The sequence below is a fragment of the Dermacentor variabilis genome, chromosome 2 (genome assembly GCF_050947875.1).
Source record: "Dermacentor variabilis isolate Ectoservices chromosome 2, ASM5094787v1, whole genome shotgun sequence".
Taxonomy (NCBI): domain Eukaryota; kingdom Metazoa; phylum Arthropoda; class Arachnida; order Ixodida; family Ixodidae; genus Dermacentor; species Dermacentor variabilis.
Window position 1 is genome coordinate 90,420,485 of NC_134569.1, and position 27,169 is coordinate 90,447,653.

The 27,169-nt window shown below is 44.0% G+C and overlaps 1 protein-coding gene across 6 annotated transcripts in view; it reads left to right on the top strand.

Moving 5' to 3' along the window:
• Positions 1-27,169, top strand: part of LOC142572267 (zinc finger MYND domain-containing protein 11) — a 106,133-nt gene that overhangs the window by 60,462 nt on the left and 18,502 nt on the right. For 5 of the 6 annotated variants that reach the window (XM_075681245.1, XM_075681243.1, XM_075681246.1 and 2 more), the window contains exons 5-11: positions 2,873-2,959; positions 7,645-7,683; positions 13,393-13,576; positions 15,347-15,602; positions 20,102-20,489; positions 23,386-23,481; positions 26,245-26,403. In XM_075681245.1, coding sequence (XP_075537360.1) covers positions 2,873-2,959; positions 7,645-7,683; positions 13,393-13,576; positions 15,347-15,602; positions 20,102-20,489; positions 23,386-23,481; positions 26,245-26,403 — 1,209 coding nt within the window. The remainder of the gene's footprint in view (positions 1-2,872; positions 2,960-7,644; positions 7,684-13,392; positions 13,577-15,346; positions 15,603-20,101; positions 20,490-23,385; positions 23,482-26,244; positions 26,404-27,169) is intronic. The other variant, XM_075681244.1, reaches the window with a different exon arrangement.

The window sequence follows — 27,169 nt, forward strand, 5'->3', positions numbered from 1 at the left end:
AACATAGAAGCACTTTTCTCACAGTCTGCATGCAAAATACTGTGATATACTTTCAATTAATTTTTATAAGTTCACTTCAGCTATTTCATTCCATGTCGTAACTTCAGGATTATTCGTGAATAGTATTGCTATATAGCTGTGCTGTGACAGCTGTAGGATAAGAATAAGTTTTACTAAAAAGTTGCGTATGAAACATCCTATTTTTGTGCAAATAAATATTTTTCATAATTGTAAAGCTAGCTTTCCTGTGAAGCAGTTTGCCTAACTTATTACGGAGTAGTCATTCTTGCAAACAGCATGTAGAAACAGTTTGCTTGTATTAAGACTAGGCAAGTGTAGACTTTGTCCTCATTTGAACAATAATCGGTGCTGCATTAGTCAGGCGAATGTGCACTACAGAGAAGCGTGTTTACGAATTACGAATTAGGAAAAGGGCCTATTGTAGATAAATTGTAATAACTGAAAAAGTGAAGTCTTCTATGACAGCAGCATGGCTGTTGTACAATGCAACCAGTAGTAGCAACCAGCAAGGAGTGTTTTCCAAGCTCTGTGAGCCTCCATCATCCAAACTAAAATCTTTTGATCTGATATTATCCTCAAAGTCACTACTACTAAAAGCATCCAAAGAATCGCTCTAAGGCACAGCTGAATCGTGAGAATGACAGTGCTCGCACAAAGATTCAGAGTGGCTGCCATCTTCCCAATCGAACGATGCGTACCGCAGTTCGGGTACTGCCATTAAAGATCGCCACCGCTTGGGTGTGGGTGGGGGGAACAAGCTTTTCAGAAAACAAAACGCTAGTTCTTAGGCAATCCACTGCATGGCGCGGCAAGTGCATAGGAGTGGTCGTAGTTATAAATTTTCGCGCCGTGCATTTTGGTCACCGGTGAACTATGTTCAAAGGGCACGGTAAAAAAAGAGTTAAAGGTTCGTTGCAATGAAATTTCGCTTAGGCTAAATTGGTTATAAATAAGTAGTACACATGATTGAAGTAATCTTGGCTAAGCTGCAGGTCTGTTAGTTGTTTATTTTTTATTAGCAGCCCTTAAATAGCATTTAAACAGACAAAGCATGCACCTATTGATTAGCAAATATGGCATAAATCCTAGCAGTGCCGCCTCTGAACTTTTATTTTATGTGGACACTCCAGGTGCATTTCTGCCATTGCTGTGAGGTTCCGTATAAAGTACAAGGGTGATCAAACTGCTGCGCACCGTGTGCCGTAAGTTTGAGTGAAAGCGTGCAAGGATGAGCCACTGATTGTGGCTCAATCTTACGCATGCAAGGGAGGCAAGCGGGGAGGAAGCAAGCCGCCTTCCATCGCGTGAGGCTCCTGGCAGAGGGGATGGGGCGCTTCCTACTCTGGGCAGCCCGGGCAGCCGCGCACAATAGCAATCGACATAACGAAGGTCAATTCGCTCGCTGCTGCTGCTGCCACAATTCCTCATGCCAGTGTTTTGACAGCGAGTTGCCACAGTCATCGAGTGAGATGTGTTCATGTTTGCTTCTGGACGCGTGACACCATGCTTGTTAATTTAGCTAGTATGCCCATGTTTACAAGGTTATATGACCAATAAAACCACTATCCTTAGTTCGTATAGCTGTCCACTGATTTGCTATCACAATCAATGCTTCGCCTTTTGGGCGAAACTGTGACTTTTTTTTAGCACTCTGCAGGCAACATCTTATATTGGAGGTCAAGCTGAGAAGCCGTGTTGGTTTTAAATGCTCTGGGTCGCGTGCGACTTCTGGTTAGGGGTAGTTGCATCGCTCCCCATCCCTCTTTCCCCAAAATTCGGTATCAAAAACATCAATTTCTGCCAAATTTTTGTGATGGTTTACTTAAACTTCAAACAATATTTTGCGCAGGGGCTGCTCTATATTTATATTATCTAAAACTATACACTTCTTGCGATCCAACATTTCACGTAGATTCGCCTTTAATCTATGGTCCTTTTACAGGAAACAATGTGCCACTTGTTCAACCTTTGCGCTCCCTATTGATTGCTACACTTAAACTTTGCACAATTAATTTTTTATGCTAGCTTCGGTGGGTTAACACTGCCACATTGACCAGTTAGCTCTGTTGTCTTTTTTTCATGTTGCTGAGACAAACCAGAACATTAACATAGCTGTTTGCTTTTCTAGAGTGATAAAAGGTAATGCACTGGATTACGTTTTGTGCTCCTCGTTGCAACCTTCAGTGCTTTCATTAAATATCCCTTAATGCTTCGGGATAAATGCACCTAACATCACTGCACTTTTGATCGTCTCATCTGGTGCACATGGATAAATTTTAGTGCAATTTTGGTACTGGAGACATAGAAGGGCAGAACAAGTGTTAATCCTAGAAGTTCGTGAAACGGAAAGTTCTCATGGCTATATTTGAGCATTTTGTTGAGGGTATGCGAGTTGCTACAGAAATTTTGGCATTCTTCTCAGATACCAGCACACCAGCCTCCTGACTTGCCTACTATTTAATGGGAGCATTGATCACCTTCTAAATTAGGCAGCAAGACTGCCAGAACTGCATTGCCTACCACCTGTCCTGTCCTTCAATCCCTTTCCTGTCCTGTCTGTGCTATCCTTTATTAAATTAGCACTAATTTGCATTATTTCAGTTGTAACCAACTTGCCCAGCACCGATTCCTTCTGAACTTGGAACATTTAGACGGCATTGGTGACCACAACTGAACAGTTCATTGCATCTTGTCTGGTGTATACAGCCTCTTTCTTTGCCTTTGTGCACTGTTGTGGGTGGCATAGGCAGCGGCGACATTGCTTATTTTAAGTTTGATCAAAGAAATCGTACAGTTGCCAGTGCTTTGTTGCCGAGTGGAGAATTTGACAATGGTTTTCTTTCTCCTGCAGCAATTGAAGGAACGGGATCCACTGAAGCTGAAAGTGGATGACATGAATATCCTTCTCAGCTACACATGTCTTCGGCTCAAAGACAAGGTGGGATGATCACTTCCACACGCGTGGTACATTCTTGCATGCCTTCTCATTTTCCTGCAATTTTTTTTTTGTTCTAGGAAATGTCTCGTCTGTTTTCCATCACAGCATGTGCTTTTGTAACATGTGCACCCCAGGAATGCTAGCCTGCAGGGCATTCTGCCTTGAGCCTAGTTTCATGACCTCTGCATAGATGTCATGTAAATTCCTGAGGGATGCTACTGCCAGCTGGGTGGGGGGGGGGTTGGGGGGAAAAGAAAGGCTTTGTATCTGGCCTGAAAAGTTGCATTCACTGAAGCACCAAGCAAGGTATTTGTTAACATAAACACTGGGTAAATGAGCAAGGTGTCTATGCTCAGTATTGGTGTGTAGTAATGTGTTAAAGCATGAAATGCTTTCTGATAGTCATTCCTATTATAATTTGCTGGTATTTTATTGGAGCCCTGGGAGTCCCATGGCAATCTGACTGGCTGTTCGTGAATGGAGATTGTCGGAGCTACCGTATTTACTCTATTCTAACGCGCCCTCGATGGTAACGTGCACTCATTTTCCATGACAAAAAAAAAAAAAGAGTACAATACCGTGCACCTTGTGCTATCATATAGAAATACCATTTTTCTCATTTGGAAAAAACTGATTTATTCCCAATACACTAAAGTTGTGATGAGTAAAAACACAAATGGAAACTGCGTACCTTGCCGCCAAGATTTTTACTGCGCCGGTACAAGCGTGCAGCAATAGATATAGCTCATCGTCATCTCTATCAGACAACTCCTGATCGCTATCAACAGACCAAAGCATTTCATCCTCAGTGCCGTCCATGGCAGACGGGATTGTGCACCATGCATCTTTCACCCATCCAGCAAAGTCCTGCAGCGAGGCATGCTTCATTTTATTGGTGGGCGTGCATTCGTGGCAGCCACTGACAAGCCATTCGGTGTAGAGCCCCCGAATTCTATCTTTCACTGGCTTGTTCAAACAACCATCAAGTGGCTGGAGCTGCCATGTCATGCTGCCCGGTATCACGACAGAGTTGGTGTTGCATGCAGCCAGCTTGTCCTTGATGCGCTGATCAAGATGGCATCTGAACGTGTCAAGCACAAGCATCTCGCGCAGACCCAAACTGCCGCCGGGCCTCTTCCACCAAACATTATCAATCCAGTAAGCGACCAAGTTTATAGCCAGCACTTGCTCGCTTTGAAGTCGCCCCACATTAACCCTTTCTGTAGCGCTAACTGCATCACCCATACTTTGAGCAGATCGGTCGTCACAGGCCGCTGTGCCGCTCGCTGTTCTTGCACATATTCCGTGAACAGCTCTTCTATTTCGGCGAAGCAGCCCTGCTTCGGTCCACTGAAACCCTTCCTTGTTGCTTTGCTGACGAAAATATTCTCCTTCCGTTTGTGCCAGTCCCGCACGCAAGCTTCGGGGACTCCGAACGCCCGTGATGCAGCGCGATTTCCGTCTGTCTCCGTGCACATAACTTTCCTTTTAAATTAGGCATCGTGGTGGACTCCGCGCATCTTTGCAGTCGGTGCTTCCATGCTGATTGAATAAATGCAGAAAATGGGAAGACAGGCAGTAGACTAGGTTACACCACCACCTGGTTACACGTACAACATGGAGGTATGCACATGGAGGAAGCTATGGCAGCTAGGCTAGAAGCCGCGTATGAGGCGGCCATTTTTCGAATGCTGATGGCGATATGGTAATGCGGATTTAGGGTCGTACTCAATTCTAGTGCATGCAATTTTTGGACCAGTCTTATCTGAAAAGAGGTGCACGTTAGATTCGAGTAAATACGGTATTTTTCTAGTCGCATTGCGAAAGTTGGATTTGGGAGATTGTCAAAAATTGCAAAAATGCCAATACGCATTACTTGTGGCATTATCATGAGCCAGAATAGGATGCAAGATAGGAAAGTTGAACCATTTTCCCAAGCCACAATGTATGTTTCACCATTTTGTGCTCCTAGCTCAGATTAATTGCCAAAAGTACTCTATTTACATTTTGGCTTCTGTGCAGAATTCAAGTTCACGGATTGTGAATGGAGGGCCGCATGGAACTCAAAATACTGAAATGTGTAGATTTCACTTTGGTCGTTGGGTTTGCCGCAACTTTTCTCTAACATGCTTTTGCCCTACCAGACAGTGTTCAGTTCAATAAAAACTTATTACATCTCATTTGCATGTTAGCAATATTTCACAGACTTATTGTACCCTTCTAAGTGTGAAATTTAGACTAGAGGCACTGTTAGATTAGAAAGAAGAAAAAAAAAAAAAGCCAATTTTGTTACTGAAAGCAGAAGGCACTTTATTTGACGCATTGAGCTGCATATTCAACCGTCAAACAGGCTATAGATTTGCTGCGGTTTCACATTTCAGTTTCATATTTTACTGAACGGCCGTGCTCATTTAGTGCTGCCATGTTTTTCTGCAGACCTGTTTCTTTGTAGTCAATTGCAGACCCAGTAATCTTAGTATCAAGGCTCATTTCCTTGAACATTGAACAGATCAATAATTCTGTGATAATCTATTGCAACCAGTTCTAAATGTGCCATGTGCAGTGCAGCTTTAGGTACAAAGCAGTCCACGGATTTGCAGAAATTGGAAGTGGTGGTCACATGGTGTAACAAGTCACTGATGTAACATGTCAGTCGGCCAGGCCAAGTTATAGGCCACACCATGGCCGTATTGCCTAAACCTAGGCATGTGACACCGGATCACCACTTTCATCATCCCAAGGGTATTGAAATTAGTTCGGAGTCCCCCACTATAGCATGCTTAATAATCATATTGTGCTTTTAGCACGTAAAACCAGGGAAATGAATTTTTTATGACGTGGGATAAGCTTGGTCCTATGTTGTCATTTCCCTGGGAACTGAAAGAGCGGCTCGTTTTAATTTTGTTGAGGGCTTAGTGTGACCGACTTCCAGTGTTGCAATCACTAAACTGGGCATTACTGGTGAGCGGTGTGGCATGACCAGCAGCTCCGCTTTCTGTAATGTAACCTGCAGGCTCCCTCACGTTCAAAGCCAGGCAGCACTTGGCAAGCACGTTGAATTAGGTCTACAAGGCAATGTCACTATTGTCACAATTTCTTCTTATTTTTATAAGCAACTCCAAAATGGTCAATATTTGAGCTGGTCGCCTTCATCTCTCCCCTGCCCTGATGGACGTGCATCCTGAGGGTGGAAACTTATTTTTCATTATTTTAATAAACTTTTCAACAACGAATTGGGGCTTTGTACCGTAATTGCTCGGCTAACAGTTATCCACAAGAAAAAAGAAAAAGAGAAAGAAACTTCTTGCCATCAGTATAATTTAAACTTGGAAAGTTTGATGGTTTTCTAAATGTAGGAAGTGATATTGGCTCATACTCGCCATAGGACAAGATGGCTAGATTGCATTGTGCAATGTAGCTGACACGAGTGAGATTTAATTTGACATTTGAATCAGTCCAACTTGAGATAAAGGGATGTTCTATCCAGAGCGAGACTATTAGCAGATCTGTTCAGCTTGGCTTTGACTGCATACAGACGTGGTTTGTGTCTGATGTCATTCAAGCATGACAGCAGTGGTCGTAAGTCTGTTCTCTATCCCACTGTGTCAATGGGAAGCCATTTCATGCTTTAATGTTCTGACAGGGGCTATTTTTGGGAACAAAACCTGTGATTGTAACTTAGCATACATGGACTAAACAGAAATACAATTTATTAATGGTGCTTCCAGTAAGAGCAAAGATGACAACTTTTGACATTTTAATACAGTGTGCTTAACTAAGCTGAAGTAGAAATACTATCGGTACTAAGCAAACTGCTAGCAAGTATGGGGTCTTGTTTATTTTTCTAGTTTTCAAGCTATGTTCTGCTATAAACTTTCCATGAGCCATTGTCTTCAGTAACACTGTGTGAGCAAATTCATTTCGTTTTATTTGGAACTGTCACTAGATTTGTATTGTAGCCTAACCAATGCCTGCTTGGTGTTAAGGAAGCCTTCAGTAGAGTCCTTGATCTCGTGTCTATTTTGTGGAAACATCTATGCAGCTTAATTGCTTGCTAACTATTGTGTTACAACAGTCGCTGTATCTCCTCAAAACAAATGTTTTTGGGTGCTCTCTTTGTGTCATCTTGATCTCTAAACCAAAAGTTGTTCTTTTGCTCAAAATGGTTTGTAATCATTTTGTCATGTGCATACATGTGCATGGCACATGAGTGCACTCAGTGAAAGGCAGAATGCCCAGTCAAGCAAGCAGGCTACCTTTCTATGTTTAAGTTTACGTAATTTTCTTTTCGCAGTATGAATTGGGCATAGAGCATAAGCAGTTTGCCATGTATGTATATTTAGCTCGTTCTGCAAGTTTTAAGCTGCGACCACATGCAATGTGTCTGCAACATATTTTTAGCACGGCATCGCCTGGCACCAGTGCATCCATTTCACCTTTCATGAGGACCACACCGTTAGTCCCGGCTCAAACGTGTTCCACCTAGTCACCAATTCGAGTATCTACTTCTGTGGTGCACGTTTTGACCATAGCGAGTGTTTATCATGTGGTGTGAAATGAACACGTTGAGGCCGGGCGACGCCGTGCCAAAAATACTTTTCAGATGTGTTCCACGTAGTTGCTGCTTCATGCAAGCCTCACCGTGAGATAGCTGACATGTGCACTTTTCATGTGGAATTTGATAGATTGCCCCTCAAAGCCCTCATCTGCCACGGCAGGCCCAGGTAAAGGAACCACCTCAATCAAGCATCCTTCCCCAATTCCCCCTTCCGCCACTTATTTTGCTATGCTAGTGCTGCTTGCTTGAATGTGGTTGCTGGCTGGAATGAATGTACTCCTTTGCTATTCAATTTGCTCTAGATGTCTGCTTTTACTTATTTGTGGGCTGTTTCATTCTATTTGCTCAAACATAGTCATTGTTTTTCACGTTCTTAATTTATTTGTGCATGCAGTTTCCTTTTTTCTTTTTTCCTGGTTCATGCTGTCTTCCATGTTAGACAGGGTACCGATTCTTAAAAGTGATGCCTGAACAGTACTGGTTTATATGAGCAGGCTGTTGGCACTGTGTACACTGCTAATACACTACAGTCACCATCGTCATAGAAATTTGTGGGAGGTATAGTATTTATTTGTCTACTATACCTGCTACAGATAGGTTGAACCATTTTTGCAGTATAACCCCACCTATGCGTTCTTTGTTCATATGTATTCTTCCTGGCTCATAATATTACTGATGGCTGTGTGATAATCTAAGTACATTACAGTTTCCTTTGATACAATTTTGGCTGCAACTTCTTTTTCTGTGGACTCATTAAAACTGTGCTTGAGGGGTTCTGCTAGACTTTGTATTGGTAACATCAGTATAACATGGCCCTTCTGCTCAAAACTGAATTACTTAACTTTTTTGAGGCCAGGACGAGTGGATAAACATGCAAACCTTCGTGTACAGTGGCTTATGCCTGGAATGATTGTGTAGAAAAAAAAATATGAAATGGGGGACTATAAAACACTCGGCACATAATTTAGTTGCTACTTGGGATAGGCAATGCTAGAAGCCAGATGGAGTTACGCAGTGTATACCTGCAACTTCCCATTTATTTACAGCCATTTCCTACAGATTGGTAGAGTAATCTCATCTGGAAAAACATGGATCTGTGGCTAGCCTTAAAAGGAGCATTGACCCAGAATGTTGTACTTCGCTCCTTACCCTTTCTTTCTTCAATAGGTAGCTGCCAACATTGTAATCACGGTATCAAGCCTCAGTTGCTGCAGCATGCTACAAAATATGTCCTACGTTAAGTGTAGCCACATCACCACGAGTGCAAATTCTGATTTAACTACCCCCTCCCCCCTCTATTCGTTCAATTTTGGCAGCTTGCTCTTTCCCAGTACTTTTTGTATGTCTTGCGTTCCCCTTAATCTCACTCAAGCAGCATCTTGGGTTGCACAAGTGAAGCAAAAAGGAAGGACCCATATGGCTCAACACTCTCGTTTCAGCTGCATTACAGTGTAGTGGATGCACTACATTGGAATGACTGGCACATCAGTGGTCTGCGATGCCACGTGACTGCCAATTGATGTCATGTGTGACTTGGGATGTTATAGTAAAGGGACACATCTTAATTCATTATTGCGCACAGAAGCAGTTGATATCTTTTCGAAAATCAAAAACGAGGACACATTAATTTCTTATTGTGCACAGAAGCATTTGGTGCCTTTCCAAACTCAAAAACAAGGAAATACAAAAAAGTTTCTCAAGGTACTCCTTTAATAGGTTCATATATTATCTTTTTCATGGCTTTAGGACCTTCTGCTAGTTGATGTTCCACTGTGCCTTTACACATGCCTCACCTTCATGTCCCAGAAAATTTTCTTGCCTTTGTACATGAAGGAGCCTTCCAGTTGCAAGCTTTACTGCAATTTATATTAATATTAACATGGCCAGTATTTAGTAAAGCTTCATCTAATAAGAGAAATATCTGGTTATCATGAAGAAAGGCAAAAGGCATAAAATGAAAACATGTAGGTAATTGCAATTATTTTTTCTTTTTTCTTTTTTGAAATCCGCTCCTGCAATTTACACATATTGTGATTGTCATCAAGGAACGTCATTGTATCCGTTTGATGTGGGCACATTTCACTAAACTGAGCGAGTGAGTGACTAAACTTTTGTTTGGTCCAGCAAAACGCGATCAAACGCGCACTCGGCTAATCTCACGACGGGACTAACAGATCTAGTCTGCCGGCCTGGTCGCGGTCGCGCTGGACGGCCAGGATTTGGTCCTCAAAGACAGGATTTCGCAGGAGAGCGTCCTACTCTTCCTCGGTGAACTTCGGGCCCAGCGACCCGCACTCCCAGAGCATATGAGGCAAAGTAGCAACCTCACCACAGGCCACGCAAGAACAATTTGGATAAATCTTGGGATATATGCTATTATGGGACGCTGTATTTGGGTAGGAGTTCATTTGTAGGAGTCTGAGTGTGACCGCCTGCAGCCTGCTTAGCTTGGAGTGAGGCGGCGGGAAAAACCTTCTCTCGAAGTAGAATTTAGTGATTTCGTTGTGCGTGATAGGAGCGTCTCTGTGTCCGGGGAGAGAGTCGCCCGATCCGAGGGCAGCGCGGTCGGTAAAGCCATGCGCAGCCTCGTGGGCAGACTCGTTAAGGTTCAGAGGAACCCCCGCAATCGCCCCGACATGTGCACGGAACCAAAGAATCGAGTGTATGGAGGTGTTGCCATGTTTGGTGCCTTTCAGAATTTGGAACTACCTGCCGAGCTACCTGGCTTTTCTGGAATGCCCCGACGGTGGCTTTCGAATCGCTGTACACCCTGTCTCTCTGACCGTCTTGCATGGCAAGTGCTATGGCCACTTGCTCGGCCACCTCCGGGTTCGTCGTCCAGATGGAAATACAGTTGATGACTTTGCCCAGTGTGTCCATTAAGGGCATTAAGCTTTTCCCGCTCGGGTCTGAGCCAGTTGTGCATGGCCACCGTGTAGGTGAAGTGACACAGCACAAAGGCGATGAGCCGAAGCACGTTGTCCTCCTTGAGGCCACGATGTCTGTTCGTGACCCTTTGGATGAGGCGAAAAGCATTGTCGGTTTTCGCAATTATCTTGCGTAACGCAGTGCTGTTGCCGCCGCGTGATTCGATGAACATACCCAGAACTCTGATGGTGTCGACCCTGGGTATCTGGTCACCGCTCTGAGTGAACAGGCGAATGTCACTTTCCGAGACCGGTTTCCAGCCCTTGGGCCTGCGGCCATTTTCTTTTCTATTAAGCAGAAGCTCAGATTTGGTCGGGGAGCATCTGAGCCCAGTGGGTAGCAAGTACTGCTCCTTGACGTCTACCACCTCTTGCATGGCGCTTTCCACTTGCCCTTCACTACCGCCGGTGCACCAGATCGTGATGTCATCTGCGTAGATGGTGTGTTTGATACCTTCAACTTGGGCCAGATTCCTCGAGAGGCCGATCATGCAGATGTTGAAGAGAGCAGGCGAAATGACCGAGCCTTGCGGCGTGTCCTGTGGGCCCAGGAGCACCTCGTCGGAGACAACGTCGCCAATCCGCAGCTTCGCTTTGCTCCCCGTCGGGAACGAGCGGACGTAGTTATATAGTCTGGGGCCCAGCTCGAGGTCTGCGACGGAGGCCAAAATGTATTCGTGGAGAATGTTGTCAAATGCTTTCTCGTGGTCGAGTCCGAGCAGGGCCTTGGTGTCTCTGGTACTGCCATCGATAAGTTGATGTTTGATCATCTTCATGGCGTCCTGCGACGAGAGGCCGGCATGGAAGCCAATCATGTTGTGAGTATAGATGTTCTCTTCGAGATAGCTGTTTAGTCTGTTGAGGACGATGTGCTCCGCCACTTTCCCGACGCAGGAGGTGAGAGAGATGGGTTGAAGGTTGTCCACGTTCGGAGCCTTGCCGGGTTTGGGTATCAGGATGACGTTGGCGGTCTTCCATTGCTCTGGGACGCTGCCGTTTTTCCACGTCTCGTTGATCTTCTCGGTGAGGTATCCGACCGAACTGTCGTCATGGTTCTGCAGCATCTTGTTGGTGATTCTGTCGGCACCTGGTGCACACTTCCCCTTGAGCACGAAAATGGCTTGTCCAATTTCCCCCATGGTGAAGCCTTCGTCCAATTCTGGATGGGCTGGGCTGACAAGTAAAAGTATTTTCCGCACACCGTGAATGAATGTGTGGGGTTGCTAGGTGTCAAATAGGGGAGTATAATTTGAAAGTAGAAAGTGATGTTAAGGTTACAGTGTCACTAATGGCAATGTGCGATTTTCGGCACCATAATTTAAAAGAAAAATGTGGTTTCATGCCTTTTCCCATGATATTGCCTACAATGTGTGTACTCTGAGAAAGAGGCTGTTTTTCACTTCAAACCCTTCCAGCTTTGGTCACTGAATTTGCTATGTCATTAGAAAAAAATACTTCCACAGTTATAGTTGTACCACTTCCATTAGACCATGGTAACATTCATAGACCCACAATTCCTTGCATAATCCAAACTTTGGGCATCTTCTGAAAATTTGTAGGTGTAACTACCAGCATGATTTGGGAATAAACAGCTTCAAAAGAGGAAGAGACAGAAGTTGTGTACTGCCTGTGTTCTCTACTTCCTTCTGTCTCTTTTTCATCTTGCACTGTTCATTTTCTAATTAAGTAAAAAAGAATGTGTGCCTGTTGTTTGTTGTTTGCAGCAATCTTTGCGTGTATGCACTCTTTCGTGTGTTCTTCTTGCTGAAATGCCTCTGACTGGAAGCAAAAAGCCAAACGCTACTTGCAGCAATGCTGACTGGCCACATATGTAGCTCTTTAGTGCTTTAAATCTGTGGCCTTTGAGCACCACCACCACTGCACCGCTTGCTTGAACCAGAGCTTGAAAACCCTGCTTCACATGTTCTGTACCACACCATGTTGCAAAAAACCTTGTGCCACCTTTGCTAGAATAGGGTAAGCAAAGTGGCAGCAAAAATAGCAAAAGATTTGGAGAGACAGCAAGTGAAAAAAGAAAAAAGAAACTCCACATTGAATTGATGGCATTTAAACACACAGCCAGTTTGCAATCCTAGTGAACCTTTGCATGAATATACGAGGGTAACCCGGCAACGGGGCATGGTGACAGTCGCCGTACACTGCCATTCACTCAGCATCAATCTCTTTGGAATTGTGTCCTTTGAAATTCAGAAAACAGATCACTATTTGTGCTTCAACCAACTTTCCCAGTGGATGCCTTGTTTTGATGCTCTAGCTGGTGGCGTTCCGTGGTGCCATATATAGAACACAATTTTTATATTCTGCTAAAACTAGAGACGTGTGTTCATTTTGATGCCTATCATGTACATCTGTTCTAAATTTACAGTGCCAATAATACAACCTTTATGAGCGCATCTGATATATTATTATACATTTAAGTGAATCTGAGAAACCGCCAAGTTTGGAGCAAGGAGTTTGTGAGTGCTTATGCCTGTTTCTATGTGCTTCGACAGATGACATTTGTGTCCCATGTGTGTTGGGACATAAAATGTCCTATCATCCTTATCAGGCAAGAGGCATCTTCTAGAGATCTCTAATTACTCCAGTCTTAGAAGAAATGTGGTTATAAAGGAAGTTTTGGTTTTGGGAGTGTCACTGAGATCTCCGCAGGTTAGCTACCCCTCTCAAGCAAAAGTAGAATGTGGAGCATTGCAGCTATCATGTCTTCACCAGTTTCTCCATTAGCTAGTCATCGTCATATTATGCATCATCCGAATGTCGGGGCACCCAACACAACACTCAACTAAGGCGTGGCAGAGTGTACATTTACGGTGTACGCTAGTTCATTTCCCACTCTGCATTCCACATACTCGTGCTGTTTCTCACACCTGACTGGCAACATGTGCGGTGCTCACGAAGTTGCACGGCTTGCTTGTCTCACTGCTTAGACGAAAGACCTACATCGGCTGCTGTTGGCTGAAGGGGATGCTTGGAAGCAGGGCTATCTTATCTACCAGAAAATGGACCTCATCACTATGGAAGAGAAAACGCGAAACAGCGAATATACGAGCCTGGAGGAGTTCCATGCTGATGCCCAGACCATTGTGCACAACGTTGTCATCTATTACGGCAGTATGTATGCAGCTCTGTTTTTTTTTTTTTTTTGTTTTTTCTTCTTTTTCTGTTCTCTTGCATGCTGGTTTCCATTCTTAGAGCAATGGCTCTGTTAGGTACAGTGCTCACAGAATGAAACGTGACACGGAGCATTTAGTGGAACCTTGCATACATGCAAAGTACTCGAGTACCATGTCATGTCGCTAGGAATCTGGTCACCAAAGGTGAAGCGTACTCCGATTTAAGTGTACACGCCATAATTACATTGGTGTGACACGAACTGCAACCAGTGAAAATGAAAGTATGCGCATTAGTTAGCCCTAAATTCACACGTTTCATTCCTTGAGCACTGTACATGCATGTTGGCAGTACACTGAAATCTTGTTATAGTGAAGTGAAAGGGGGAGCTGACATTACTTCGGTATATCTGTTACTTCGTTACATCCATTTATGTCATTTACTGCAATGTATGCACCAATGGGGTGCACAATTGTAAATATGGAAATATGAAGACGGCCTTGCAGCCTGTGGAACCGCTACACAGCCACACATACAACAAAATTTGAATAAAACCACAAAAGAATCTTTGGCGTGTGCTACATGCGACTTGGCACCTGACATGACAGCCTTTAGACAGTTGCCTTCTGTTCCATTGTGATGCTCTTTAGCACCCGCTTTCCACTTGTCTCATCCCGGTCGAGCAGTACATGGCACACAACACAGCACTCCGCTGTGTGATCAAGGAGGCACGTGAACTTTGTTGTGCTGGCTTGGCACAGCCGGCTTGTGGCCTCCGAGATTGCGCTGATGCCAGTGCAATCTCGGAGGCCATTCCAAGCTGCACCTGCCTTTGTGGAGGCATTCCACGCAGTAGAAGTGGATGCACTAATCTTTTGCACCGCCACACGTAGCCGTGCAGTGTGGCATGGCTCACACATCCAGGCATAGGCAAGAGAAAGCGGTTAGTGGAGAAGCGAAAAAGTGAGCTGCTGCTTTTGTGTGCAGGTGCTTGTGCTACACGCGGCAGTGTGAAAGACCACTGTTGCTCGACGACGTATTCGATGCAGGAGTTTTGGAACTACCATGTCTGCCGCATACAGCATGCCTGTGTGGGTGCCTTATCTGGAAAACAATATGTGATGTCGACAAAGTGCACAGAGTGCTGGTAGCTTGGTATGCGCTATGCTTTCGACGCTTAGTTTGCATTGAAGCAAGAGGCAGCACGAAGGTCAATTTGCTCACTGCTGCTGCTGCGCTTCCTCACTCCAGTGTTTTGGCAGCGAGTTTCCACGGTCATCGAGGGAGTTGTGTTCATGTTTACCTGTGTGCGCGTGACACCGTGCTTGTTAATTTAGTTAGTAAGCGGATGTTACAAGTGTATATGGCGATAAAACTGCTATCCTTACTTCATGTAGCTGTCTACTAATTTGCTATCCGAATTGATGCTTCGCCTCTTGGGTGGAACTGCGACATTTTGGAACACACTTCTTTATATTGAGCCTTTAAGGCATTCATGGACATCTAGTTATAAAAACTAATATGATTCATTACTTTGAGGATTTCGTTATGTTGAAGTTCGTTGCACCAAGGTTTTAACTTTATTCCAGTAAACACGTTTGAACTGCATAATCTTTTATGCTGAAATGTAATTGTCTTTTCATTACCATAAGAAACTTGTGCATCTTTTTTTCTCAAGAGCAAGGCATTGAATATAGTAATGCATTGGGTAGGTGGCGCTACCATTATTACATCCAAGGCATTGTTTTTTTCCCCCTCTTTATTATGCAGTACACAGTTGCATGGCCGACATGGCCCGACAGATGTTGCGTGACTGCAGCTACGACTTGAATGAAATGCGGCAGTGCAGCGCCTGTTACCGCATGTCCAACGAGAAGCGTGACAAGTACTGGTTTTGTCAGCCATGCGACCCGCCACACGATCTGGTATTTGCCAAGCAGAAAGGTTTTCCCTACTGGCCAGCCAAGGTCATACGTGTCGACGACCAGTGCTACGACGTCCGCTTTTTTGGTGGCTACCATCAGAGGTTTGTACTGCCTATACACCGGTGTGCATTCGAGATGTCAGCCACAGAGGCCACTCTCAGCTGACATAGAAAGCTTTTTATTAGCTTTGCTTACTGGATACATTGTCCTTAAGGTCAAATGTACAATATAAAGTACATATTCTTCCTAACCCAAGAAAGCAGTTAGTATTGCCAGTCCCTATGTGTGTGTGTTAGCATTACCAATCATCCATGTGAAGGCAACAAAACAATATGTCGGCAAGAACTTGAAAAGATCTTGATAGCGCCAGATCTTTGTGCTGGGCTTGCCAGGTTAGATTGAGACTATATACAGGGTGTCTACCAAACGGGAAAACCGGGAATTGTCAGGGATCTTAAGTAGTCTGGAAAAACTCGGGGAATTTGTGCTTCTATTGAGGGTTATCGTTACCGGGTAACCTTCGATTTTTCCTTCTATCAGGGAAAATTAGCTGTAAATTTATTGAAAGGGAACAAAAGTTGCGCTAATGCTGGCTCGAGTAACAGACAGCAATCATAACTAATTATCTTTGACGGCCTTTCATTGGCTGGAGGAGTTGCCAGTCTGCAGTCAGTGACTGACTTGCTCAATTCCCGATAATTCGGATAGTTTCGTGGCACCACAAAGTTCCCCATAGAGTCACTGTATCAGAACGTCTAAAATTTCGCACGCAAGAACCCTTCGCCGTCTGATTTTCTGGACTTTTTGTTGTGACCACAGGTCCAAAATGGCATTAATCAAAGCCACTACCGCTGCCGTTTTGATTACCTTGCTGGCTCGAACCGGTGCTCTCGCACGCAGATCCTCTGTAAGCTGTAGCCACCACTGTGGCAACGCTAAGCCTAACTGTTTCGGCATTCGCTATTAAGCTTTTTGCCATTGGGCGCCATGTTTTTCATTGAAAGAATCCGGCACTGTCAGCAATGGCATTGACTCCGCCTTTGTGGTCCTCGCGATGGGCTTTGAAACTCTGAAAGCACTGTGCGTTGCATAACGCCGGTTCCCGAAAGTCAGCTTCGCCTTTGTACAGAAAGTTACTTGGTGAGGCGTACACAAAAGTATTGCGGTGAAGCATAATAAGTGTGGAAAGGGGCAATTGCCATGGGACACAGTATGTATTCCTTAATTATACAAACGTGCACCCGGTGTCTCCTGTCGCAGTATGAGCACCAATATGCCTAATGCGTGTACCGACAGGCCTTCAGAGCTTTTTCGAATGTGCCTGTGGTGGTTTGAGCCCTTAAGGGAAGTAAAAGACATGCATTCATTCTTTTCCACCTGGCCGATCTTTCGGACGTTTTTGCGGCCCCTAGATACCAAGAAGATGCTTCAGATGGTCCATGGGGCGAACGAGTGGCAGAAGGAGGACAAGAACAGAAAGGACCTATGCATTGAGGAATGAATGGGAAAGGAAGTGTGCTGCCACCGCTTTGAAGGAGCTTGAGCTCAACAAACAAAGTTTTGGCTCCTTAGTATTCCTTAGTTTTGACTGCTTAGCATTCAAACTGGATTAAGTCATTCTTTTTTAGAGCATCAGGCGACATGGTTTCCCATCTTGACATAAAACATAGTTTTGTGTCGCTCAGGAAAATTTGCAAAGGCACTAGGGGAAAACCTGGAAAACTCGGGGAATTTGGAAATGTCAACTTGGTAGACACCCTGTATCTAAATATTCTAGATTCAAACATACAGCTTTTGAGTTGTAGTCCTGAGAGTACTGTGTTTGTAGTGATAGCCAGAGGAAAGTTAGACTGATGCAGGTTACTCTCGCTGACTAGTAGGTTATTGCTTATCTACTCGTAATAATCCGCCAGTTAATGTACCCCAACATGGGATGAGGAACGCCTCAACCTTTTAAACTGGTGCCTAGCGGAATCTCCCATTACCAATTTGGTAAAGCACAGGCTGATGTGTTGTCCATTTGCTTTTATGTGAAAGATCACTGTTGAGACGTTTTCAGAAGGCTTGGGAAAGCCCATTTCCTTTTTTTCCTTCTTTTTTGCCTATAGAGAAGTTTCAGTAAAATCGCTCTAAATTCGAGTGCTGACATTTTCTGAATTCCGAAGCCATGATCAAAGTTTTCATAGCGCGATCTTAACATATGTGTAAGGAATATTAAACAATAAAGGACTGCCAACAAATATTTTTGAAGTCGTACAAACTAAGGGTGTGCCAATACCAAACACAGTCGACTCCCATTAATTCGACTCTTGACGGGACCAATGAAATAGAGTGAATTATCATGTGGGTCGAATTAAACAAGATGCCGAAAAAATGTCAAGTCACACTGCTGATTCATTTGTCAGTATTTGCCCGATTATAACATGCCCCAAATCAAATGCACGCCCACTTACAATGTGTCCAAAGCCGAAAACTAATGTAGACGTACTGTCAAAGCTCCTAAACAAAGCAGAAATAAACTCTCATGCATTTTTTTTTTTTTTTCAGAAGATGGGCAGGGATACGTGTTGCACATTGGTGGCTGGTTTCCTAAAATCAACTTCACTGCATGCATAATGGGTCAGCTTTGCCACAATACATGCGGAAAAGCATACGATCATTGTGAACACGATCTTCCGTTCAATTTTCTTGCAAAAAAGAAGGGGGGGGGGGGGGGCTTGCATTAAAATCGGGTTATACAGGGATCAGACATTGTGAGCTACCATTATTGCTTGAGAATCGTCCTATGACACAATGAAAATAGGCATTTTTTACTGGCAATAATGTGTGTTCAGTGTATTCAGTGCCCCCCCAGTTTTGAGCCAACAGACTGCCAGTAAAGGGGCCACTATTGGGCTCACCATATGGATCGGGTGCATGCATGCTGACTAGTCAAGTCTGAATTATCAGGCAAAGGCCAATTTTAGGATCAAAATAATGGAAGTTTGGACCCACAAAAATCCATAAGCAACAGCCAGCACTTTTAGTTGGGATTGAATTAACCGAAAAATCCAATTAAACGTAGTCTACTAGTATAGTAGATCTCAAATTCAATGTCAAATAGCCGAAATTCGAATATCGAATAGCTTTATTTATGCTTGCAAATTTTTCAAAAAAATAACACTGCTGTGCATGCTCAGGAGGCTAGTCACATTAGGCAGCAAGAATATTGCTAGTTCTGAGTAACTTAGGCACCTAGTAATAGAGATGTATAGTATACTCTGCTCTTATAAAAGGGAACAATAAATTGATATGCCAACGCTGACAACTGCTCAGTTCGTATCGAAGGTCTGAAAAATATTATTTATCGACAAAACGTCTGTCGAATAGAATCAGGTGTTTTTTCCCTCTGAAGCTAAAGAAATAGAGAAGTTACGTTTTCATGAATACCAATGTTGTTTTCTGTTTAATGGCAGACCTCCATTTCTTATAAAGATTTGCTTTCCAGTTTTCTTCCAGAAAACAGAAAGGCTTTTCCATCTTTATGGCGGGTGATTTCTGTGGATTACTGTCGCCTCGTTAAAGCCAGTCTGCGCTACAGACAAAAGCTGGGACTGCACATCATGTGACTTAGCACCACATCGCCTATTCAACAACGCACAGGTCGACCGTTGTTGGGGCCGGTGATAAAAAGCGGCCGCCTTTTCACTTTCGAGTTCGGTGTTGGTTGCGGCCTGTCTAAGTCCCCCCCCCCCCCCCCCCCCCCCCTTCTTCTGTCTGCATCCATCTGCCGTCCATGTAAATGTGTCTGCCATGGGGGGCCAGCGCACTAGTTGCGTGACATTTCCAAGCCCGCCGCGTAAAGGCATTCGCAACAAGGGGTCACTGTACAGTGTTTCGCAAAGATGGTGGCCATGAACTGCAATGTTCCCACATACTTGCTTTCGTTGGCAAGGTGGTTTGTTGGGTTTTTTGTTGTTTGATCACTGTGAATAGATCTGCATTGGTTCAGTTTGAAACCATAACTTCAGTTGCTGACACCTGACAACACAACTTCGATTAGGCCTAATAGGCTACACGGCAACCTAGTTGTGCCAGACCTAGTTTCATCAACATTACCGTGGCATGACACAGCTGAATTTGCTAGGACATTCCCCATTAAAAAATAGCAAACAAAAGTGCTGGGCACATTTCTTCTAGCTGTGCTCACGAGTGGCAGCCGCACCGATTGCTGGAATCAAGCGAGCCAGCTTTATAATCATGATGTCATGACGCATCCACCTCCTGTGTAACTGAAACCGGTTTAAAGAAGCAACAGACGACATGGGCCCAGTCAAAAGGTCCTGCGTCATCTGTTCTCGTAATTTTCGGTCCCATTATTGTGCGATTTGCTATATGATATCATCATAGCAGCAAGCCCCGGCTACAAACATTTTGCAGCTCCAATGGGGGTGACAGAAAGAGGCCTTGACTTGTTAAAAGCATAGTGATATGACTTTTTCAATTCCTCATTGTTTCCCTTAATCCCGACCTCTTAATCTTTTGTCCCATTTTTTTGCTGTCTGTTGTACAACATTGCAGCTGTCAATCACAGGGTTTTGACTGGTTGCACTTGTTCCAGGGCCCTTGTGGACAAGGCGAGCATCAAGCCAGTCACAACAAGCCTGAAGGTGATCGCAGCCAAGCGCACAACTGCCCTCAACAAAGCATTGGACGAGCTGCGCAGGCATCAGCAGCTCCTCGAGCAGCAGCGGAGAGGCAGCAGTGGCCATGCGGGCGAGGGCACAACGTCAACTAGTGTACCACGAAAGAGGGGCCGACCTCCACGTGTTGTGCAGCCTTCGCCACCTGCACCCACTCGCTCCATTTCCGGCGATGAAGAGGAAGAGAAAGATGAGGATGATGATGAGGAGGAGGAAGAAGACAAGTCTGGTTCTGAGGAACAGGAGGAATCTTCTGAGGAGGAAGCGCCGTCTTCATCCTCACCCATAAAGAGGCTTCGACTGAAGGTTAGCCGTTACTTCTTGTTGGCTGCATGTTCAATGTGGCTAAAAAATATAGCTGGCTTGTTGCCTGAAAAGCTGGCTTAACAAGCCAATGCCTTGTGGATTGCCTAATACTGGGGTCACAAGGCCACTTTCGATCATGACGAGCCCAATCTGGATCAGCATTCTCAACCGCAATGGGCTCCCTCTCACAGGTTGCAAAAGAAGGCGCCAATCGCGACAGAGAAATTAGACCCGAATCATGATCAAAAGTGTTCCATGTGACACTCGTATAACATTTGCGAAAAACTTGCAGGTACATTTATCAGCCTGTTATGCGGTCATAGGTTGTCAAACTTAGTCATAAAAAATGCCCACCTTGATAATAGAAAAATATCAAGTTGGCGTTTGTTACGACTTAGTTTGACAACCTGTCACTTGGCTTCAAAATGACCTAAAACGGCTATTTATAGCTCGCGACACACTATGAACATTCAGAATCAATTCCGTGCCCTGTATGTTGCCGTGCAAGTTAATGTTAATTTGCTAATTAGGCCCTAAATAAAGATCTTGTTTTGGATATCATCAGAAGTATTTATCATAGAAAAAAAATGCATTTTTTGAAATATGCTAGTAAAAATACATTCACAGTGTAAAAAAAAAAAAATTCATTCAAATTGTTTAAATATAGTGCCTAGTCCCCCACTCGGGGGACGAAGTGTCTGTGGGGGACAAAGTGTCTATGGACAAGACTTTGCAAAAGGGGGTTTCACATCATTTTATGTCACATTTGAAAAGGGGAAGATTACAGGCCTGCTCTCATCAGCTGCAACTGTCTGGCCTTAAGTGAGGCTGTCATGGTCCCTCCATTGGAGGAAGTTTCTTGTTATCAGTGATTGGATGATGCAAACAGGTTTAGGAATTGAAGAAGTGAGGGAGCAATGACCATCCAGATTCCAGGAATTATGTTCAAAGCAGACCTTAAAATTGCATTTGGCAGTAGTGCCAATGCATTCCTTTAGTATGGTGCTGTGCTGATAGTACAGTCGAACCTGGTTATAATGAACCTAGAGCAATGATAGAGCAAATTACATTTTATATTGAAAAAAAAAACATATATAGTATCTGTTACGAAAATACATAAAAAAAAATTCCTTATAGCGAACTGTACATCTGGAACTCAGTGTGCTTATGACTACCAACAAAACATGCCAGCCGAACAAAAAGAAAAGAAAAAAAGGCGCATGCTTAAGCTTCGCCTTTAAGAGTAGAAGGCAATAGCATTCAAAGATCCCCAACTGCTTCTCATGCTTTCGGGCAAATGCAGCTTATATACCAATAATGTTTACCGGGAAACGCTGGCAGCGCAATTCATGCACGAAGGCGAGCTTTCTGGTAGAATTGCGGCCTCTTGCGTGGGCCGATCTTCTGTTGTTGTTTCGCACTTCTGTTATTTCACCCTGAGAAGGTTTAACGTAAAAGGCATGCGCTTTCGCTGTTTTGTTTCATGACATTTGTTTGTGGGCTGCTATTTCAAAATTCTGAGAAATAACTTTAAAAGGAATGTAAGGCAGGGTATGAGCAACTTTAGTGCTGTATAAGATATGCATGGTTTGGAATGATTTTTTGCAAGGAGACAGTTGACACAGGACACCGACACCAGATTTTCTGCAACACGGGGTCCTTATCGCTATCGCACTTCTCTCATGGAGCAGGAGGGCAGTTGACCATGAGCACATTGGGCAGAAAGGGCTCGCTTGCGCGCCAATCACGTGAGCCCACACCAAGCCTATCCAGTCCGTGCAACCCTCAACCAGTCTCAGCGCAGCTAGCCCCATGCATATACATAGCACTTTATTCCTTGGGAGTGAAGACTGTGCCAGTCTCTTCCCTCACTGACATACCCTAGTGCAGCCACACATGGTGACATGGCTACTACCAATGTGCCCTCAATGTCACCAAATTATTCCTTGTAAAGTGAACATGTAACAAATGTTTGCTAATTTGTTATATGCGGGTCCAGCTATATCAAGCTATTAGATATACATGTATTGAACTAATTGCAACGCATATTGCAATTTGTTATAACTGGGTTCTACTGTACTTGTGCATATAGTTGAATGCCTTGCAACGAAATGCACGGAACTACCAATATTTTCCGTCAGTGCTTACCATTTCTGTATGCTTTGTTTCTCATTGAACTGCATTGGGAAGCTGTTGTTGTTACAGTGGCATGGCCAAGTCTGGGGCATTCTCCAAGCCTTGTGCTGTGTATACCAAAAGGCTTGACGTTTTTTGCTGTATCTATCATACTGCCATTCTCTAACCTTAGTCGTTGTTTTACTTTAGTCTTTGTGATCTGTCATGTTGTTCTTTCTTACTTCTTTCCTTCCCTTCTTCCCATCTTTTGTTTCTCTATTTCTGTCCCCTCCTGCCTGAAGAGTAGGCAGGCAATGTGCCCCCTTTCGGTCACCATTTGCCAGCCTGCTCCCTACTTTTTTGTCTTTCAATTATGTATGTTTTCAAACTAATAATAATAATGTCTGCCTTGATTGAAGTGGGAATGAAATGACAAATGTTCAGTCAGCTATGCAAGCTATAACTACACTTCATAACAGTGCCATGGCATTTCAGCACGTGTAGCATGACTGTTAAAATGTGCTTCACACAGCACTTGTGCTTACTTTGGCAGTTGAACATATCTAAATATGCATTCACATTTGGTAGATGATGCATCATGCCTTGCTTCAGGCCCTAGAGTTGTGACTGGTGTTCGAAGTAGAGATTTAGGTGAATTTACACATTGAAATGTACCTAGCACTAATCTGCCAATTTTTCTGCACAAAACTTCTGGTGGAGCAATTTTATGTCCCACCATTACAATGTCATTGTTAAGCAGCGGCCGAGCTTTTCTTTCCAGGATGAATCGTCTTCAGAGGACCACAATGTAGTATCATCCTCCTGCCAAGAATCGCCCAGTAGTAGGGTTTCCACATCAACACAAACACACCGAAAGGTTTGTTTACTGCTTTCTTTAAAGAGTGGTTGATTGAGACGAGGTCTTAGTGCTTATTATTTCTTCTCCAATTGCATGCACACAGTAAAACTGAAGCAGGGTGTCTACCAGCGGGGAAAACCGGGAATTCTCGGGGATTTTTAATAGTCTGGAAATACTCAGGAAATTTGTGCTTCTGTCAGGGAAAATTAGCTGTAATTTCATTGAAAGGGAACGAAAGTTACTGTAATGCTGGCTCGTGTAACGGGGGAGGAATCGTAACAAATCGTCTTTGACGCCATAACCTCGGCTTGAGGAGTTGCCAGTGTACAATCAACGACCGACTTTTTGGACGCCCCCTAATTTGGACGGCTTCGCTGTACCACTACGTACCCCATAGAGCCTATGTATAAGAACGTCTGAAGTTCCAGATGCATGAACTCTTCGCCGTCGAATTTTCTGGCCATTTTACTGGGACCGCAGGTCCAAAATGCCATTAATCAAAGCCACCACTGCCTCCATTTTGATTACCTTGCCACCTTGAATCGGCGCTATCACACACACATCCGCTGGCAGCCATAGCCGCCACCGCAGCCACTCTAGGCCTAGCTGCTTCGACGTTCGCTATTAAGCTTCTTGCTGTTTGGTGCCGTGTTTCTTCATTAAAAGATTTCGCAGCTGTCAGCAGTGGCACCAATTCCGGTTTTTTAATCATCACGATTGGTTTCAAATCTCGGAAAGCACGGCACTTTGTATAGTGCCGGTTCTTGAAAGTCAGCTTTACCTTAATACAGAAATGCTACGTGGCAAAACATATGCAACAGTATTGTAGTGAAACATAAGAAGTTGGAAAGAGGCAAATGTAAGGGAAATGGTATGTGCTCCTTCATTGTACAAGTGTGCACCCGCCATCTCCTGTTACAGTACGAGCACCGATATGCCTAATAAGTGTACTGGCAGGCCTTCAGAACTTTTTGGATGTGCCTACGACAAGTTTAAGGGCAGCAAAAGACATTCATTTTTGCTGGCGTTTTTGCGGCTACTAGGCAGTCTGAAAAATAAGACAATGACTGTACAACTGACCAAGAGGATGCTTCGAAAGGTTCGTGGCGCAAATGCACAGCAGAAGGACGAGAACAGAAAGTACCTATGCATTGAGGAATGAACGAGAAAGAAAGTGTGCTGCTACTTCTCTGAAAGAGCTTGAGCTCAAAAACAGTGTTGGCTGATGCCGAGATGTGGGTGTCCCTAATACAAACCAAAATAAACTCCTTAAAGCAGTGAAACGCGACACTGAAGCGCTGCGGGCAGGCTGAGAGTAAGTCAGGACAGTTGTGTTTACTAGCTGTTGAGAGAGAATCTCGCTTGTGACAAAGTTCGGGTCTCGCACCAATGAGCTTGCTATCAGGTGATAGAAGTATCTCATCTTCGAAAATATTTGCTTCTGTATGCATCTCCTTTTTATTCGTATTTGGGAATGTTCGACAATGGATTTTATTCTCTTCGAATATATTTTTTTTGCTGTGTACTTTACTAACCCCTTGCTTCTGTTTTCTTTTTGAATAAGATAAACACTACTCTTTGCTATTCAAACTGGATTAAGTCGTTTTTCATTTTAACATGCTTACTAGAGAGTGACACTATAGGGGACATAGTGTCAGCCCGTCTTGACATGACACAGTTTTGTGTCACTCGGGAAATTTTGCAGAGGCACTCGGGGGAAACCCTGGAAAACGTCAACTTGGTAGACACCCTGTGAGGAAAGTGCAGCTGGCTCTCAGTATAATGCAAATGATGAGCTGCTGATGCATGTGAATGCACGCATACACCAAGATACAAAACAAAGAGAAACTAGAGCAGATTATGTTTAGATGAAGACACTATAAGAAAGCATTTTATTTACAGTCCGTGATTTTACGGCCGCGTACAACACTTTTATGCTTATAAGCGATACCAAGAATTTGGTCTTCAGGCACCAGTCTAACAGCAATGCAAACCACACAGCTCCAAACGTCATCACACCTTCAACCAAAATTTTCTTTGCTGTGAAGCTGCATCGAGCAGCAGTGATGAAATCTGCAATTACTAAGCATACAAAATGGCATCGTTTCTCAAGCTTTGCTTTGGGCCGGCAACGGTGTTGCGTTGCTTTGACAAGTATTTGAATGTTGCCATATGCAGTTATTCGTTCGGTCTGTCTCACACATTCCGTGGGTTTGTAAATTAAAGCATGGGTTAGATACAGGGGCAAGTTATACGCATGAAAACATACTATAAATGCTATGGCACGTTTGTGTTCTTAAGAGGCAACCTGGCTGCTATGCAAACTGTTTATGCAGATGCTTGTGCATGGTGCTTTCGTCTAGGTTTACAAATAAAGCTTCTCTGGAGAACATAAAGCAAAGCAAGTGAAAATGGTGCAGCAGCACTGTACTTACATAGTCAGTCACCGCTTCATCAATTCTGTTACGAGTCACTTGCAACGAACAAGAAAAGTATCTAGTGATAAACTCTGTGGTGTGGATTTTTCTTTTTATACGCGGTTGTGTTCTTGTTCAATTATTTTGAAACATTATTGCATAGAGGCCTACATGATGGTAGCGCATGGATGGATATTCACTGCTGGAAGCTTGGGTCTTCAGTCTGCACTTCCATCATTTTAGTCTGCACTAGCGAAATGGCTGCTGCATGTGCACAGGAGCATAGTTGTTTGGGCACGACGGAAGAGATGGGTCGTCGAGTCTGTAAGGAAATGTTTCTGTGCTTTGTTTCTGGCACATACAGATGCTTGCGGGAGTTAATAAGACGCCAACCTTGGAAGAGCCTCCAGCTAAGTGCGACTGTGATACCAAGTATCGGCAAGCCTTCAGGGAGCTTCGGGAAAAGCTGGAGACCAAGTACAGAGAGGAGAAGGAACACCTTGTGCAGCAGATCCGGGAAGAGGTATGCATCTGCGTACTGCCTCTCTGGTGTTTGAATTGCGAGTAGCACATCACGAGACTTTGCAACAGCAGTGACTTTGGAGTGATGGTGTTTGAAGCATCATATTGGTAGCATTTCTACCCATGTACGTGCAGAACTAGATGTACGTGCAGAACTAGATGCCCCAAATGCCGCCTGCATACTGTGCACGCGATGTCTGTCCGCCATCCTAAGACCAAGTAAATTAAAGCCAAGTAAGACCAAGTAAAGCCAATTAAGCTTTTCAAGCTTAATTGGTTTTCTAGATGGTTTTGCAAGACAAAAACCCATCTATGAAACATGACTTTGTGGCATCATGTCTCCGATTTTGCTGGGGGGAGGGGGAGTTAGGGCATACGGTGTAGAAGCTGCTATTGCACAGCCTCTACATTTGTATTTAAATGTTGATGGTATTGGTTTTACAGAGAAGTTATGGCAAACGAGTTCTGCGGAAATCTGCAATGTGGAGGAAGTATTGCGAAAGGAAAGATTGCCCTCCATTCGAGAGCAGTGTCGTGCTACTCTTGGTGGATGGGAAATTTTTTTTGGCGGAGCAGTCTTACGTCTGCGTCCATAATCTTTTCACCCCTCAAATGTTTGAATTTTTTGCGTGAAATGGGGCCAGAGTAGCTCAGTACACATTCATCTTGCTGTTTAAACTACTGCATAGGGTCCCCAAAACATAGTTATATTAAGCAATGCTTTGGAAAATAAGCAGTGCTTCGGAAATTTTGAGGCTTTATTACTA